We start from the raw sequence: 13477 nt of genomic DNA on the forward strand, positions 1-13477 counted from the left end.
CCCCCCCCCCCCCCCCCCAGTCCTCCATCTCTCCCCTCCCCTTCCTTAGCCCTCCCAGAACCTACCCAAGTCACCAGGGCCCTGCCCACATCCCTGCTGTCTGGCCTCTTCTGGGGCTTTGCTGACCACTGTCCTGCCTGGCCTGGAACCCACTGGCTCAGGCAGATCGTATTGTCCAGAAGGAGTGCCAAGCCCCTCACTCCCCCCACCTCCTGGAGGGAAAGGCCAAGAAGCAAAGCCTGCCGCCCCTCCCCCTCCCTCAAGAGGGAAGATGTCAGATTTTCTGTCTCAGTGGCGGCAGCGGGCGGGTTGGAGGGGGAGTGATTCAGCCGCTGCCTCAAGAGTGCGGAGTGAGAAGAGCTTTTCCTGCCATTACCGGGCGAGGGAGAGGCTGGTGCGCTAATGGCTTCAATTACCACTCAGACAGGAACACTGGGCGGCAGGGCCCCGCGCACGTCACAGCCCCGACGGCTCGCCCCAGCCCGCTTGTGCCGGGCACCCCCACCCGGTCCCCAGCCCCAGGGCTGGGGGGCGGCGGGCGCAGCACCGCGGGGCCGCACTGGGCCAGACGTGGACACGCGGGGAGTGGCAGTCAGGTGTCGGGGGAGCCGGGGGCAAAGGCCGGGATGAGGGAGTGGTGGGCCCCAAGCAGCCTGGCGGTTCCCCGAGGCTGCACCGGACTGTGTATGGGGGACGCTGGACCTGGTGCGGAACCACACAGGACAGGGAGCACGGGACCACAGTTGTGGGCCGGGGCTCCCTTTTGGGGGAACACTGACTCCTCCCCTGAGCCGGGTCGCCGCAGGCAGCTCTCAGCCACTCCCTTGATACGCCCAGTGCACAGTAAGCATGTGCACGGACCGTGCTTTGGTGCTTTGGGGCGTACGTGCAGCGTGTGACACCCGGAACGGACTCACTCTTATTCCCAGCCCTCAAACCAGTCTCATCCTCTCCCCAGGCCTCCTGAGATCCTGTGGAGGCCTCCCGGGAGGACCTGGCTCTCCTCTGGCTCCAGCCCACAGCCCCAGCCAGACTACCCTTTCAGCCTGCCCCCCCCCACCCACCCACACCTTTCCGGGGCGGGCAGGGAGGGGCGGGGATGCTCACAGTCCGGGCTGCTTCCTCCTGGCCCCGCCTCCTGGCACCTTTGAGACCTCCCACTCCGCTCCTTTCTGCCAAGCCAGGAGTCTGGTCAAGGTTACACAGACCGGCATGGTAAGTCAGCATTTCGTCTTCCGGGTGCCGCTTTTCAGGAGGAGGAGGGGCTCGCTGAGGCCCACAGTCCCATCCCCCCAGGGGCGGGAGTACCAGCGGGGCAGGGACCTGCCCCACACTGACCCCAACCTCATCAGACACCTCCCACAGCCTAGAAACACAAACATCCCCTAGCCCCTGCTAGAGGAACCTTCATTCAAGAATGCCCCTCAGGATGGAGGGGTCCCCTCCAAGTCTGAATTCCCCCTCAACTCAGGACCTGAAAGACCATCCTCCTCCTCCTCAATCCTATAAAAGATAAAGCTGCCTAGGGCAGTGCGGGCGGGGGGGGGGGGGAAGGAGAGTGCCCACAAAGGAACTGGGGCATAGGGATTCTGGGGAGGGGTGCTTTTCTTTCAACATCAGCACGGAGGTCCTCTTTCTTCAACAAGAGTCTGATCAGATGCCCTCTGGGGCAGAAGCCACGGTTCTGGCCCTTTAGCCATCTCCCAAATGCCAGGGTAGGGCAGATGGCTCCCTGCTGGGGCAGACGCCAACAGGAGGGAGGGCAGGGCTGAACTACTCGTCCCTGGTTAGGGTGACAGAAACTGAGGTCCCAGCCCAGCGCCTGGCCTCTGGGTCCCTGCTCCACAGGTCAGTCCCCCCCGCCAAACCCCTCGTGGGGCTGAACCACCGAGATGATGCCATGGAAGCCAGGTACTGGCAGCTTCCGGCCGAGCAGCAGCTACCGTTCCCACTGGAATCCCGTGAACTACTTTATGTCATATTCAATCCTCCAAACCAGCTCGGGTAGTAGGCATTGCCTCCCTGTTTACAGATGGAGCAAATGAGGCTCAGAGGCACAGTTACTTGTCCAGGTCACAAGGTAAGAGAGGAAGGGGTCCGGAGCCCCCGCTCTGAACCACTGTCCCTCTAAACTGGACCCCCGCCACATACACACAGGAAACACACAGGTGCAAGGGAGTTACTGAATGGATGCACGCAAACACGTAAAGCCATAGCATAAAAATGGCCAATGTGAAAAGATGTTCAACTGCTCCTGTAATCAAAGAAATGCAAATTAAACTGAGATGCCATTTTTTGCCTATTAACTTGGCAAAGATTTTTTTTAATGATAATTCCCACCGCTGGTGAGGATGTGCAAAAAAGAGGCCCTCTCATGCCCTGCTTGGTGGGAGTGTAAACTGACACAATCTTCTGGAAATACTGAAAGTCTTAAAAATTCATGTGTCCTTTGATCCAGCAATTCCACTTCCATGAATCTAGAATAAGGAAATAATCAGGAAGGTGAACACATCTTAGCTGCAAGGAAGTGCATAGCACTTTAATTATAAAAGCAGGAAAATGGGATCAATATATGTGTCCAACAATAAAGGAATGGCTAAATTAAGGCACCTTGTGTGATACCTACAGCCATTAAAAATAATGATACAGAATATTTAATGGTGAGGAAGATGTCCATGGTATGTTTTTTTGAAAAGTAGTCTACAAACAAGGGGTGCCCAGCTGGCTCAGTCAGTGGAGCATGCAACTCTTGATCTCAGGGTTGTGAGTTCGAGCCCCATGTTGGGTGTAGAGATTACTTAAAAACAAAATCTTGAGAAAAAAAAAAAGCAGTCTACAGATCATGGGGCAGAACGTGATCCCATTTTTCTTATACAACCGACCCTTGAACAACACGGGTTTGAACTGCACAGGTCCACTTACATGTGAACTTTCCTCGATAACTATAGTATAGTACTACACAAATTTATTTTCTCTCATGATTTTTTTTAAAAATTTACTTTTTTTTTACTATTGTCTACACTCAAGGTGGACCTTGAATTCACGACCCCGAGGTCAAGAGTCACATACTCTCCTGACTGAGCCAGCCAGGTGCCCCTCTCTCATGATTTTCTTAATAAGATTTTCTCTTCTCTAGCTTACTTTATCGTAAGAATACAGTATATAATACATACACAAGATATGTGTTAATCGACTTTATGGGGTTTTTTTAAAGATTTTATTTATTTATGGGGCGCCTGGGTGGCTCAGTTGGTTAAGCAACTGCCTTCGGCTCAGGTCATGATCCTGGAGTCCCGGGATCGAGTCCCGCATTGGGCTCCCTGCTCGGCGGGAGGCCTGCTTCTCCCTCTCCCACTTCCCCTGCTTGTGTTCCCTCTCTCGCTGTGTCTCTCTCTGTCAAATACATAAATAAAATCTTAAAAAAAAAAAAAGATTTTATTTATTTATTTCCGGGGGGGAGAGGGAGCATGAGCAGGGGGAGGAACAGAGGGAGAAGCAGACTCCCTCCTGAGCAGGGAGCCCAATGTGGGGCTCGATCCCAGGACGACCCCGGGATCATGACCTGAGCCGAAGGCAGACGCTTAAACGACTGAGCAACCCAGGTGCCCCTGATCAACTTTACGTTATTGGTAAGGCTTCCAGTAGATACTAGGCTATTGGTAGTTAAGTTTTGGGAGAGTCAAAAGTTATATGCAGATTTTCCACTGCTTGGCAGTGGGGGGGGTTAGCATACCTAACCCCTGCACTGTTCAAGGGTCAACTGCATACGTAATGCCTGCCCAGAAAATGGACCCTAAGGAAATAACCAAGTGTCACTGGTAGAGGCAAGATAACAGGTGATTTTTACTTTTTCCTATGTGCTATTTTACACTTCTCAAATTTTCAACAGTGAACAAGTATTGTTACTGCGATTTTTTTAAAAAAGGCAACAATCAAGGCTATATTTTGAAAATACACAGACATATTCAGGCTGATGAATCCATTGTGCCTGAGGGCCGATCATGTCACCCCCCCATCCATGGTTTCCTATGCCCCCAGGAGTGTTCGTTTCTCAGCCATGTCCTGTGTGATCTACCCTCCAGCCTCTCTAGATCACCCCACCGTCTCTCTGTGCCCTCCAACTCCATCTACCCCCCAAGCCGAACTGAGCAACTCAGAGTTCCCTGAAAACCCCCTTCTCTCCTCCTTCTGGGCCCTGGCACATGCTGCTGCTGCTGTTCTTTCTGCCTAGGCCCCCACCCCGACTCCCACTTACCCTTTGGGCTCAGCTCAGACAACAGTTCCCTCTCCTCTGTGCAACCGTAGCTGCCCCCATTAGACTTACTGGGGACCGTCTCGAGGGCAGGGCCCAGGTCAGATGACGCTCTGGACTTCACAGCAGCATTGGGGAGTATTTGTGAATGAATGCAGGAGCCAGGAGGGGAGAAGACACTAAAATCCACACACACAGTCATAGCCCCCAGCCTGGGGCCCTTGTTCCTAAGGGCTACAGGGAACACACCTCTCTGGAGCCGCCCGCCAGGCTCCACAGGAAAATCAGATCCGCTGTCACAAGCCACATCACCCAGACAATAGACAACTGCAGCCCCACACGTCAAGTCAGACCTCAGACCCTACACAAGCAATGCCACGGCTCTGCAGGAGGATACAAAGACACCAGGTACACGCTAAACAGTCCAGGCCACATCCAGTGACCATCCCTGTCCACATCTGACCTTTGCCGACGCCAAGATGGCCAGTTCTCCTTTCTGCCACACACCAGCCCACGGCAGGGGCAGGGCTGGCTGACTGGCTCTTCCCACATGCCGGTCTACCCACCCACCACGTCACGTTGCTCCCCGGCACATACCTTCGAGAACTGAGAGCTTGGCACTGGTGTTGATCTCTCCCAGGCTGTTGGTGGCTGTGCACTCATAGATGGCTTCATCTCGTTGCACGCGCAACGGCTGGATCCGCAGCACAGACCCTGCCCCATCATCAAACTCAATGACCTGCCAGAGGACAGACACAGGCTCACAGCCTGCTCAGGGTCAGACATCCTCCCACCTCCGAAAGGCCCCCGAGGAGGGAGACCTAGGAGAAGGGATGTAGGACCAGACCCCGGAAGAGGACAGGCAGACCGGGAGCCCTGCCTGCCCCTTCCTACCCAAGATTATACCTCAAAGCGCTGGGAGCTGACTTTCTTCCCCTTCTTCATCCATGTGATGCGCGGCTTGGGCTCCCCTGTGGCTTGGCACACGAAGGAGGCCACTCCTCCTGACAGCCCAGTCTGGTCCTCAGGGACCTTAATGAAGACAGGTTTGCCTGGAGAAATGGAGACACCAAGTCACCCTGGCAGAGTCCTACAGAGATGGCCAACACTCCACAGCTGGTAGGCATGCGAGCATGTGCCAAGAAGATCTATACACAAAATATTAGGGGCGCCTGGGTGGCACAGTCGGCCAAGTGTCTGACTCTTGGTTTCGGCTCAAGTCATGATCTCAGGGTTATGAGATCGAGCCCCACATCAGGCTCTGCACTCAGCGTGGAGTCTGAGATTCTCTCTCTCTTCCTCTCCTCCCTCACTGTCTCGCTCTCTCTATAAAATAAATAAGTAAATCTTTATTTATTTTTATTTTTTTTTAAAGATTTTATTTATTTGAGAGAGGGAGAATGAGAGATAGAGAGCATGAGAGAGAAGAGGGTCAGAGGGAGAAGCAGACTCCCTGCCGAGCAGGGAGCCCGATGCGGGACTCAGTCCCGGGACTCCAGGATCAGGACCTGAGCCGAAGGCAGTTGCCCAACCAACTGAGCCACCCAGGCACCCAATAAGTAAATCTTTAAAAGAAAAAGAAAGAGGGGTGCCTGGGTGGCTCAGTCGTTAAGCGTCTGCCTTCGTCTCAGGTCATGATCCCAGGGTCCTGGGACTGAGCCCCGCATTGGGCTCCCTGCTCGGCGGGAAGCCTGCTTCTCCCTCTCCCACTCCCCCTGCTTGTGTTCCCTCTCTTGCTATGTCTTTGTCAAATAAATAAATAAAATCTTAAAAAATAAATAAAGAAAAGAAAAAGAAAATACTAATGGTGACACCTAAACCTTATAAAGTGTTTACTGTGTGCCAGGCACTATTGAAAGAGCTATAGTATATGAAGTGGGTGCTATAATTGCATGTGCTTATAAAGAAGAAAATCAAGGCACAGAGAGGTTAAGGGATTTATCAACATGACACAGCTGGTTTGTGGCAGAGCTGAGATTTGAACCCAGGAGTTCTGAGTTTGGAGTCCATGCTTTAAATGCTACACTCTGTCTCCCCTCCCCCCAATCAATTCCAAGCTCCAGGACAAAGGCATGCGGAAAGCTGCCCCAGCGTCTCTCCCAGACTTGTCCCTCCCCCACTACTCTCCATCTGGGTGATGGTACCTCCATCTACCCCTAAGCTCAAGCCAGAAACCGTGACTCCTCCTCTCTCAGCCTCCACATACCAGCAGTCCCGAAAGGCCTAGACATTCCACCTCTCAAGTATCTCTGGACGTCTTCCCAGGTGAATGCTTTCCTGTAAATCTGCACCCCCATCCCCCCCCCCCACTGACTTGGTTATTGCCTTCTGATATAGCTAGCCTGTACATCTCCCCAGGGTGGCCACCGGGAGGTGGGGGAGGGGAAGGAGGAAGGGGCCTCAGACACTGTACTGCCATGCCCACATCACCTCGGTACACACACCAGGGCTGACTGGGAGCACCTGTCCCCATGAATCCCACCTCCCGGGGCCACAAGACCAGAGAAACCTGCTTTCATTAAGATGTAGCAACGCCTCGTTAATCCTGACAGAGGATCCATTTCCTATTAATCAGGCCAATGAACAGCTCTAGGAAGGCTAATACCATGAGAAATGACCTTTCAGACCACCTGCTCAGCGCCGGTGAGCCCCGGCCCAACCTGACCCGATCCCTGGCACACAAACGTGTGTGTGCCATGATGACAATCTCTCCCTAAGCACCCACTCTGCACCAGGAACTTTATCTCATCTAGTCCTTCATCACTGTTATTCCCAGTTTACAGGCTCAGAGAGGCCAAGTCACTTGCCCAAAGTCACACAGCCAAGGAGTGGCACATCTGAGACTTGACTTCAAGCCTGTCTGACTCCAAGACACCTGGTGCAGAACAGAGGGGCCTTGTGAAGAACAGGGCCTGTGGCATGCTGGCGGGAGGCGGACCGAAGGAGATGGAGGAGTGAGTTGGGGGGGTGAGGAAGGAGAGGGAAGAGTGCAGTGACCATTTACAGGGCACTGGCTGTGAAGAAAAGATGGCACCTAGAGGGGATGAGGGGCCGAGGGAGGTTTACATCTTGGTTTCTTTTCCAGTTTCCTAAGACATGAAAGACAATATTTACATGCTGCTGGCAAGGAGGCAGCAGAAAGGGAGAGGGTGCCAATCCAGGGTCCAGCGGAAAGAGATGGAAACAGTCCCCGAGGAGCGGAGGGGCTGGGGAACCACCGGGTTAGCAGTTACAGCTGCAGGTACAGACAGCAGGAAGGGAACCACCTTACCGAGCACCCGGGGGGAGGGGGCACTTTATGTAATTTTTAAGCAAGTCATTCATCATCTCTGAGCCTCCCTTTTCTCATCTGCAAAATGGTGCTAGTGACCCAAGGGTCTGTGCAGACTCTCATTCATATTATTAGTCTTGAAACAATGACGCGGGTCGTCTTAGCATCTTCGTCTGAGAGATGGAGCAATGGCGGCTCAGAGGGCTAACGGACCAGTCACAGAGTGATGTGGGGGTGGAGCTAGGGTTTGACGGGCATTCTAAATCCTAAGCTCATCTTCTAGCACCAGCACCCAAGGCTCCATGGAGGACGGAAACTCAGGCCCTACCCGACTGCTCTTGGAATAGAGGGCATGAGGCCGCTGGGCCAGAAGGGCCAGGGCAGCCTTGGTGGGAGCCAGAGTGGCCTGGGGATAACAGAGGCTCTAGAAGCTTCAGTTTGCTTCACATTTCCTCCGATTACACTCTGAAGGAGGCTCCAGACTCTCCCAGTCTGTGTTGGTCTGCAGAGCCTGTCCCTGTTTGTTGGTCCTTTCGGACGGGTCCTCTCGGATAGGACTCTGCCCACTCAGGCTCCACTGGGTGTGCACTCCTCCCCCACACCCGAGGACCTGCACACCAGCAGCTCTGTGATCTCCTGTGATCTCCTTCTGCAATGCTACCACCTTAGTCCAGATACCACCTTCCCTTGACTGGACACTCCACCAGCCCAACAAGCTGTGTCCCTGCCTCCAGTCTTGCCCCCTCCACTCTAGTCTATTCAGCAGCCAGAGTGAACTGCCTCTCTCCTCTGATTAAAACCCTGAGATGGCCTCCCACTGCTATCAAAACAAAATTCAACTCCTTTCATGGTGGACAGAGCCCTGCCAGGTCTAACCCTAGCCACTCTCCACCATGCCCCCCCCATACCTCCACCAGCCCTGGCTTCCCATCCCCTGGATAAGCAATGTTCCCTGTGGCCTCGGGGCCTTTGCATAAGCTGTTTCTGCCACCACAAATCTCTTAGACATCCTCTTTACCTTCCTGATCCCAACTTAAACATCATTTCCTCAGAAAACCTCCCTTGGTCTCCCTGTCATTGTCCCCTGCTCCATTAGCTCAGTTCCTAGTTTGAAGCTCTCTGGTAACTCCCTCTGCCTCCCTCATAGCACTGCTCACAGTTTGTTACATAGTACATGCGTGAGGTTATTACTTTTTCTACGTTTGGGGGGGAGTATTTGGCTCACAGCTGCTTCCCCACCTAGAACAATACCCCCGGGCAGAACGGACACCATGCATGCTTTGCTTCCTGCCCTGTCCCAGTTGCCCGACCAGTTCCTGGCACACAGGGGTGTGGAACAAATAAAGGAGTGACCTGACAAGGGGATGCCCGAGGAGGATGGAGGCTGCTGCCCCTTCCACACCAGGGGGAAGCCCGTTCCATCAGGGAAAGCAGCCCAGGGTGCTGGGCTCCTTTGGCTCCTGCCTCAACATGTCAGCCACAGAAACCAGAGGCTGGAACCTGCTGAACCGGAATGGCCGGGAGAGCACGCCGGGGGGGCGGGGCCTCCCTGCCAAACAAAGAACCAGAAGCTGGGGAGGAGAGCCAGGTCCAGGTCACGAGAAAGCAGCGAGAAGGGAAAAAGCCTGAGTACTGTGTGGAGGCTGGACGGGGGCCCAAGGCCTGGGGCCACCGAGGAGGCAGAGCCCCCTTGGAGCCTGGAGAGGAGCCAGTGTGCCGCCCAGCCCACCCACCCGCCAGACTGGCAGAGCCTCCCCAGCCCTGTGCGCCAGGGGACAGACCCTTCCCCTGCCTCCAGCCTCAGCCTCAGCTTCCCAAACCCACCCCGATTCCCACCCAGGGTCCCCTCACCCAGCACTGCAGCCAAAGCCCTGCTGAGCCCTTGCCCCTTTTGTTCACCAGGCCAACTTTTGAGGAGCACAAATCTGACCAGGGCTCTCCCCAGCTACGAACTCAGTGCTGACTCCTCTCTCCCTGCAGCCCTCCCCACACGTGCTCCTACTAACCTCTCTAGGCTCACCCTTCTCGACTCCTTCCAAACCGAGCACCTTCCATGGGCCAAGCACTGTACTTGGCACACAGCTCGGCCCCAGTGGACTTGCCCTGACAGGCCAGGCCGATGGGCGCCTCTTTGCCTTCGTGTGCGTCCTGCCCCTCTCCTGCACTCCACCCCCTGTGGGAGCCTGTCCTGAGTCCGGCTGCCCTTGGGGTTCCCATTCCAGCACTGATCACAGCTACACTGACTGCTGTCAACATCAGGCGCCCTGACCACTCGGCCCGGTGCTGACCCCGAGCTGGTGTTTAGGGAGGGTCTGAAGAACTTCAGAGACCACGTGCCAGGAGGGGCTTTCTGCAACCCCCAGGCCCCCTTCCTTGCTGCATGGAGGTCAGGGGCCACACAGCTCTTTGGGCAGCGGCTCCCAGAAGTATGCCCTGGGACACTCTTCATGCAAGTGGCCACGGAGCCCATACACAGTCGGAATGAGTGGCTTCATAAAGGAAACCAGCGGGCTGGCTTGGGGAGAGGGTGGGCACACCTCTGGTTGGGGGGGCTGTTCAGACAGCCAAACTGGGCCACTTTAGAGGCTCCTCCACAGGGAGACAGACCGCTATTTTGTGCCTTCCCCGTGGAGTACACACACACACACACACACGTACACACTTGTGCACGGAGGCAGAGAGCAGACACACAGCCCCGAGGCGGTGAGGGTCAGCGAGGCAGGGGAGGGAGCTCCTGGACAGGTGGGTTCCCAGGCCCTGAGCCGCCTAATGAGGTGGGGACTCATTAACTCTAGCTCCTATAACCGCTCTCGGCGCCCTCCAGAGGGGAGCCCGCTCAGAGACACCCCTGGTTTCCCAGGGGACACGCAGGGAGCCCCAGGTCATGGCCTCGATCGGAGGGACCACATACTAAGTGCCAGGTGCCTTGAACATGGGACCTCAGTTAACCTTTCCAGGTAGGAATGATTACCCTCGTTGTGCAATAGGAAAACAGGTCCAGAGAGAGAAAGCAATCTGCTGGAAGTGCCACAGAGGGCAGAGTCTAGGCAGGCCACCAGGTCCTACCCACCCGGTGGCCCTGCCTACCCATAAGGCTGGCAGGGCGGGGGTATGACATGACACACACACACCCTCAGCTATGCAGGCTCCTGCCCCCAACCCCACCCTCACCCCTACCCCTCCAGCTGTGGGGCATCCTGCTCTGAGCTCTTATGATTCCAAGTCACTGGGCCATAACCAGGGCCCCCGCTTGAACCTGATTACCTGCGCTGCATCCCTGCCTCTGTCCCATGCTGCCTGGGGACAAAAGGTTTTCACTGTAGCTCTCTCATGAGCTCCATGGAGAAGCCCAGGGCCGTTAATGTCCCCCACCACCCAATCTCATCCCATTATGTACCACCCCCCATTAGCAAATATCCAGTCACCCTTCAGGGTTCCCTTCTTCCAGGAAGCCTCCCGGCACCCGAGGCAGGTGCTTAGGTCACTACCTCTGGGCCGGTGCCGCCCCCCAACAGAGCACACGCTGGAGTAACGTGAACGGCAGGATCCGAAGGCAGGCCTGTGTGGACACCTGGCACCTGACTCGCCCGTTAGAGCAGCAGAAACCTCTTCCTGCTTGGTACCACCTCTAGCCCCACAAGCCGCTCCCCTTGAGAAACCATGAAGCCCTGGGCTCTGGAACTGCCCAACCCCGCGTGCCTGGGTCTCCATCGGAGCTGACTCGGCATTAACGCTGGGGCCTCTGGGCTAACTCTCGGCAGCTGCTTCTCCACCCTCCTTCCCTCCACTCCCCTCAGAGGCCAGGGCTCCCATTCATTTGTCTCGTTAAGAGGCCTATAGAAACACATTTGTCCGCTCCGCGCTTCACTGCTCCAGTTGTCAATTCTCTGGGGCGCCTGCCCTACCTTTTGCAGCAGCTCTGTCCACATTTGCCCACTCATCCCTGGCTAGAAGTCTCCCAAGCCCAGACTAAGCCTGGCCACAGTGGAAAGGGTACAGATCCAAAAGTGTACGTAGCAGGCCCTTAAGACCCGGGCCAAGGTCCCCACAGCTCCCAGCCCAGTCCCCTCTCCTATGGCTGTCTGCCTGGGAGCAGAGCCCCACTCACCCTATTTCAGCATCTCCAGCTGATTCCTACCTTCCAGACCCTGGTCTTTGGGTTCTGGGTCTCAAGGGACCAGCGTGGAGGTTCTGGGACACTGCTCCAAGTATTGTTCCCCTCTGCCCCCCAAGTGGCACATGACCCAGACTCCTGGAGGAAGTGTACAGGAACCGGTCAGGGAAGAGAATGAGACAGTGTTCCAAGCAGAGGCATCAGGAGGGACAGAGGCCTGGGGAGTGCATGGGCAACAGAGAAGTCAGCACGGCGGGACTGCGCGGCAGGCGGGCAGAGTGAAGGATGAGGCTGGCAGAGGCTGGAAAATGCAGGGCCTTGAGAAGCACTGAGACCCCTAGGCTTGATTCTGAAGGCAATAAGGTAAGAGAGTGCGGGATTTTATTTTATTTTTTTTTTAAAGATTTTATTTATTTGACAGAGAGAGAGAGAGCACAAGCAGGGGGAGCGGCAGGCAGAGGGAGGGGAGAAGCAGGCTCCCCGTTGAGCAGGGAGCCCGACGTGGGACTCGATCCCAGGACTCTGGGCTCATGACCTGAGCCGAAGGCAGACGCTCAACCTTCTGAGCCTCCCAGACGACCCATGAGGGATTTTAAACTGAGGGGTGACACAGTCAGGCTTTCGTTTTCAACCAGACTTTTACTTTGGAAGAATGGCTTGTGAGGGAACGGAGGCAGGGAAGCCATGGGGAGGCAGTTGCATGTGAAAGCCCAAACAAGAGTGAGGGTGGCTTGGGTGAAGGCAGCAGAAGGGAAGGTGGATGCATTCCAAAGATGTTTAGAAGGGAGAAACAACAGAAGCTGGCGATGGATTAGATGTGGGGTATGAGACAGGGAGGCGGCCCCGGGTTCTGACTTGGGTGGTGGGGCGGGTGGTGACGCCATTGGCCAGGAGAGAGAACACAGAAAGAGGAGCGGGTTTGGGGGATGAGGGGACGCGCTAGGGCATGTTCGGTCCACAGCAGGAGGGGAAGGCAGCTAGTCTCCCAGGATGTGCTGTCTGAAAGCCCAGCTGGGCGCTCCTCCCTCAGCCCTCAAGCTCTTGTCCAAAGGCCATGAGAGTGTCCAGGGTGAGGTCGGGGAGCAAGCACAGGACTTCAGTGTCCAAGGGCTAGTGACCACACCTGACTGTTGACAAGCTTTTGCCTCCCTGCCAACGTCAGAGTCACACCCAGCGACCTCTACTCCAACCTGCCCCTGCAGACTCAAGCTCTCCCCAACAGCCCCAGCCAGGCCTGGAGATCACCCCCACCAGGGCCTGCACCTCAAAGCTTCCACTACCCCCCCCCGCCCCCAGGAGGAAGGCCCTCCCCTTCCCCTGGCCCTACTAGCCCCACGAGGGCCCCTCCTCAGAGGACAAAGGGCGGGGGTGCCCTGGTCCCATCCCTCTCCGGGATCTGGTCCTGAATAATTAATGAGCCATTAGGAGAAAGGGCCTGGGTGGGGCAAGGAGAGAGATCTATGCCCAGATACTTGGAGTGGGGGGTGATGGAAGCCCTGTGGCCCACTAACCCCCAACATGGGGCTGATCCCCACGTTGGCCCTTGGCCACCTCTGGGCTGGGAATAGCCCCTTCCCCTGGGGACCTTGGCTCCGACCTCACCCCTCCCAGTCAGTGTGCAGATTGGCTAAATCAGCCCTGTGCTCCGCCTCCCTCCAGTAACCAAGCAGTGGTAACCATGGTGACAGGGAGGGCTGCGGCCAGTCCTGTAGTGCCAGGCAGGGGGAAGGGCGGCAGGAAAGGGATGAAAGTTCGGAGTTGGATTTGGGCAGGGGATGATCCCACTTCCCTCAACACACACACACACACACACACACACACACACACACACACACACACA

At 55.9% G+C, this 13477-nt stretch overlaps 1 protein-coding gene across 11 annotated transcripts in view; it reads right to left on the bottom strand.

The window, feature by feature from the left end:
* PTPRF (protein tyrosine phosphatase receptor type F) overlaps nucleotides 1-13477 on the bottom strand; it is an 86546-nt gene that overhangs the window by 58392 nt on the left and 14677 nt on the right. For all 11 annotated transcript variants that reach the window (XM_073902766.1, XM_073902765.1, XM_073902760.1 and 8 more), the window contains exons 4-5: nucleotides 5159-5304; nucleotides 4850-4991 (exon numbers count right to left, since the gene is read on the bottom strand). In XM_073902766.1, coding sequence (XP_073758867.1) covers nucleotides 4850-4991; nucleotides 5159-5304 — 288 coding nt within the window. The remainder of the gene's footprint in view (nucleotides 1-4849; nucleotides 4992-5158; nucleotides 5305-13477) is intronic.

This window comes from Callorhinus ursinus, unplaced genomic scaffold (genome assembly GCF_003265705.2).
Source record: "Callorhinus ursinus isolate GAN/ISIS: 27379988/994484 unplaced genomic scaffold, GSC_fseal_2.0 scaffold18, whole genome shotgun sequence".
Lineage (NCBI taxonomy): Eukaryota > Metazoa > Chordata > Mammalia > Carnivora > Otariidae > Callorhinus > Callorhinus ursinus.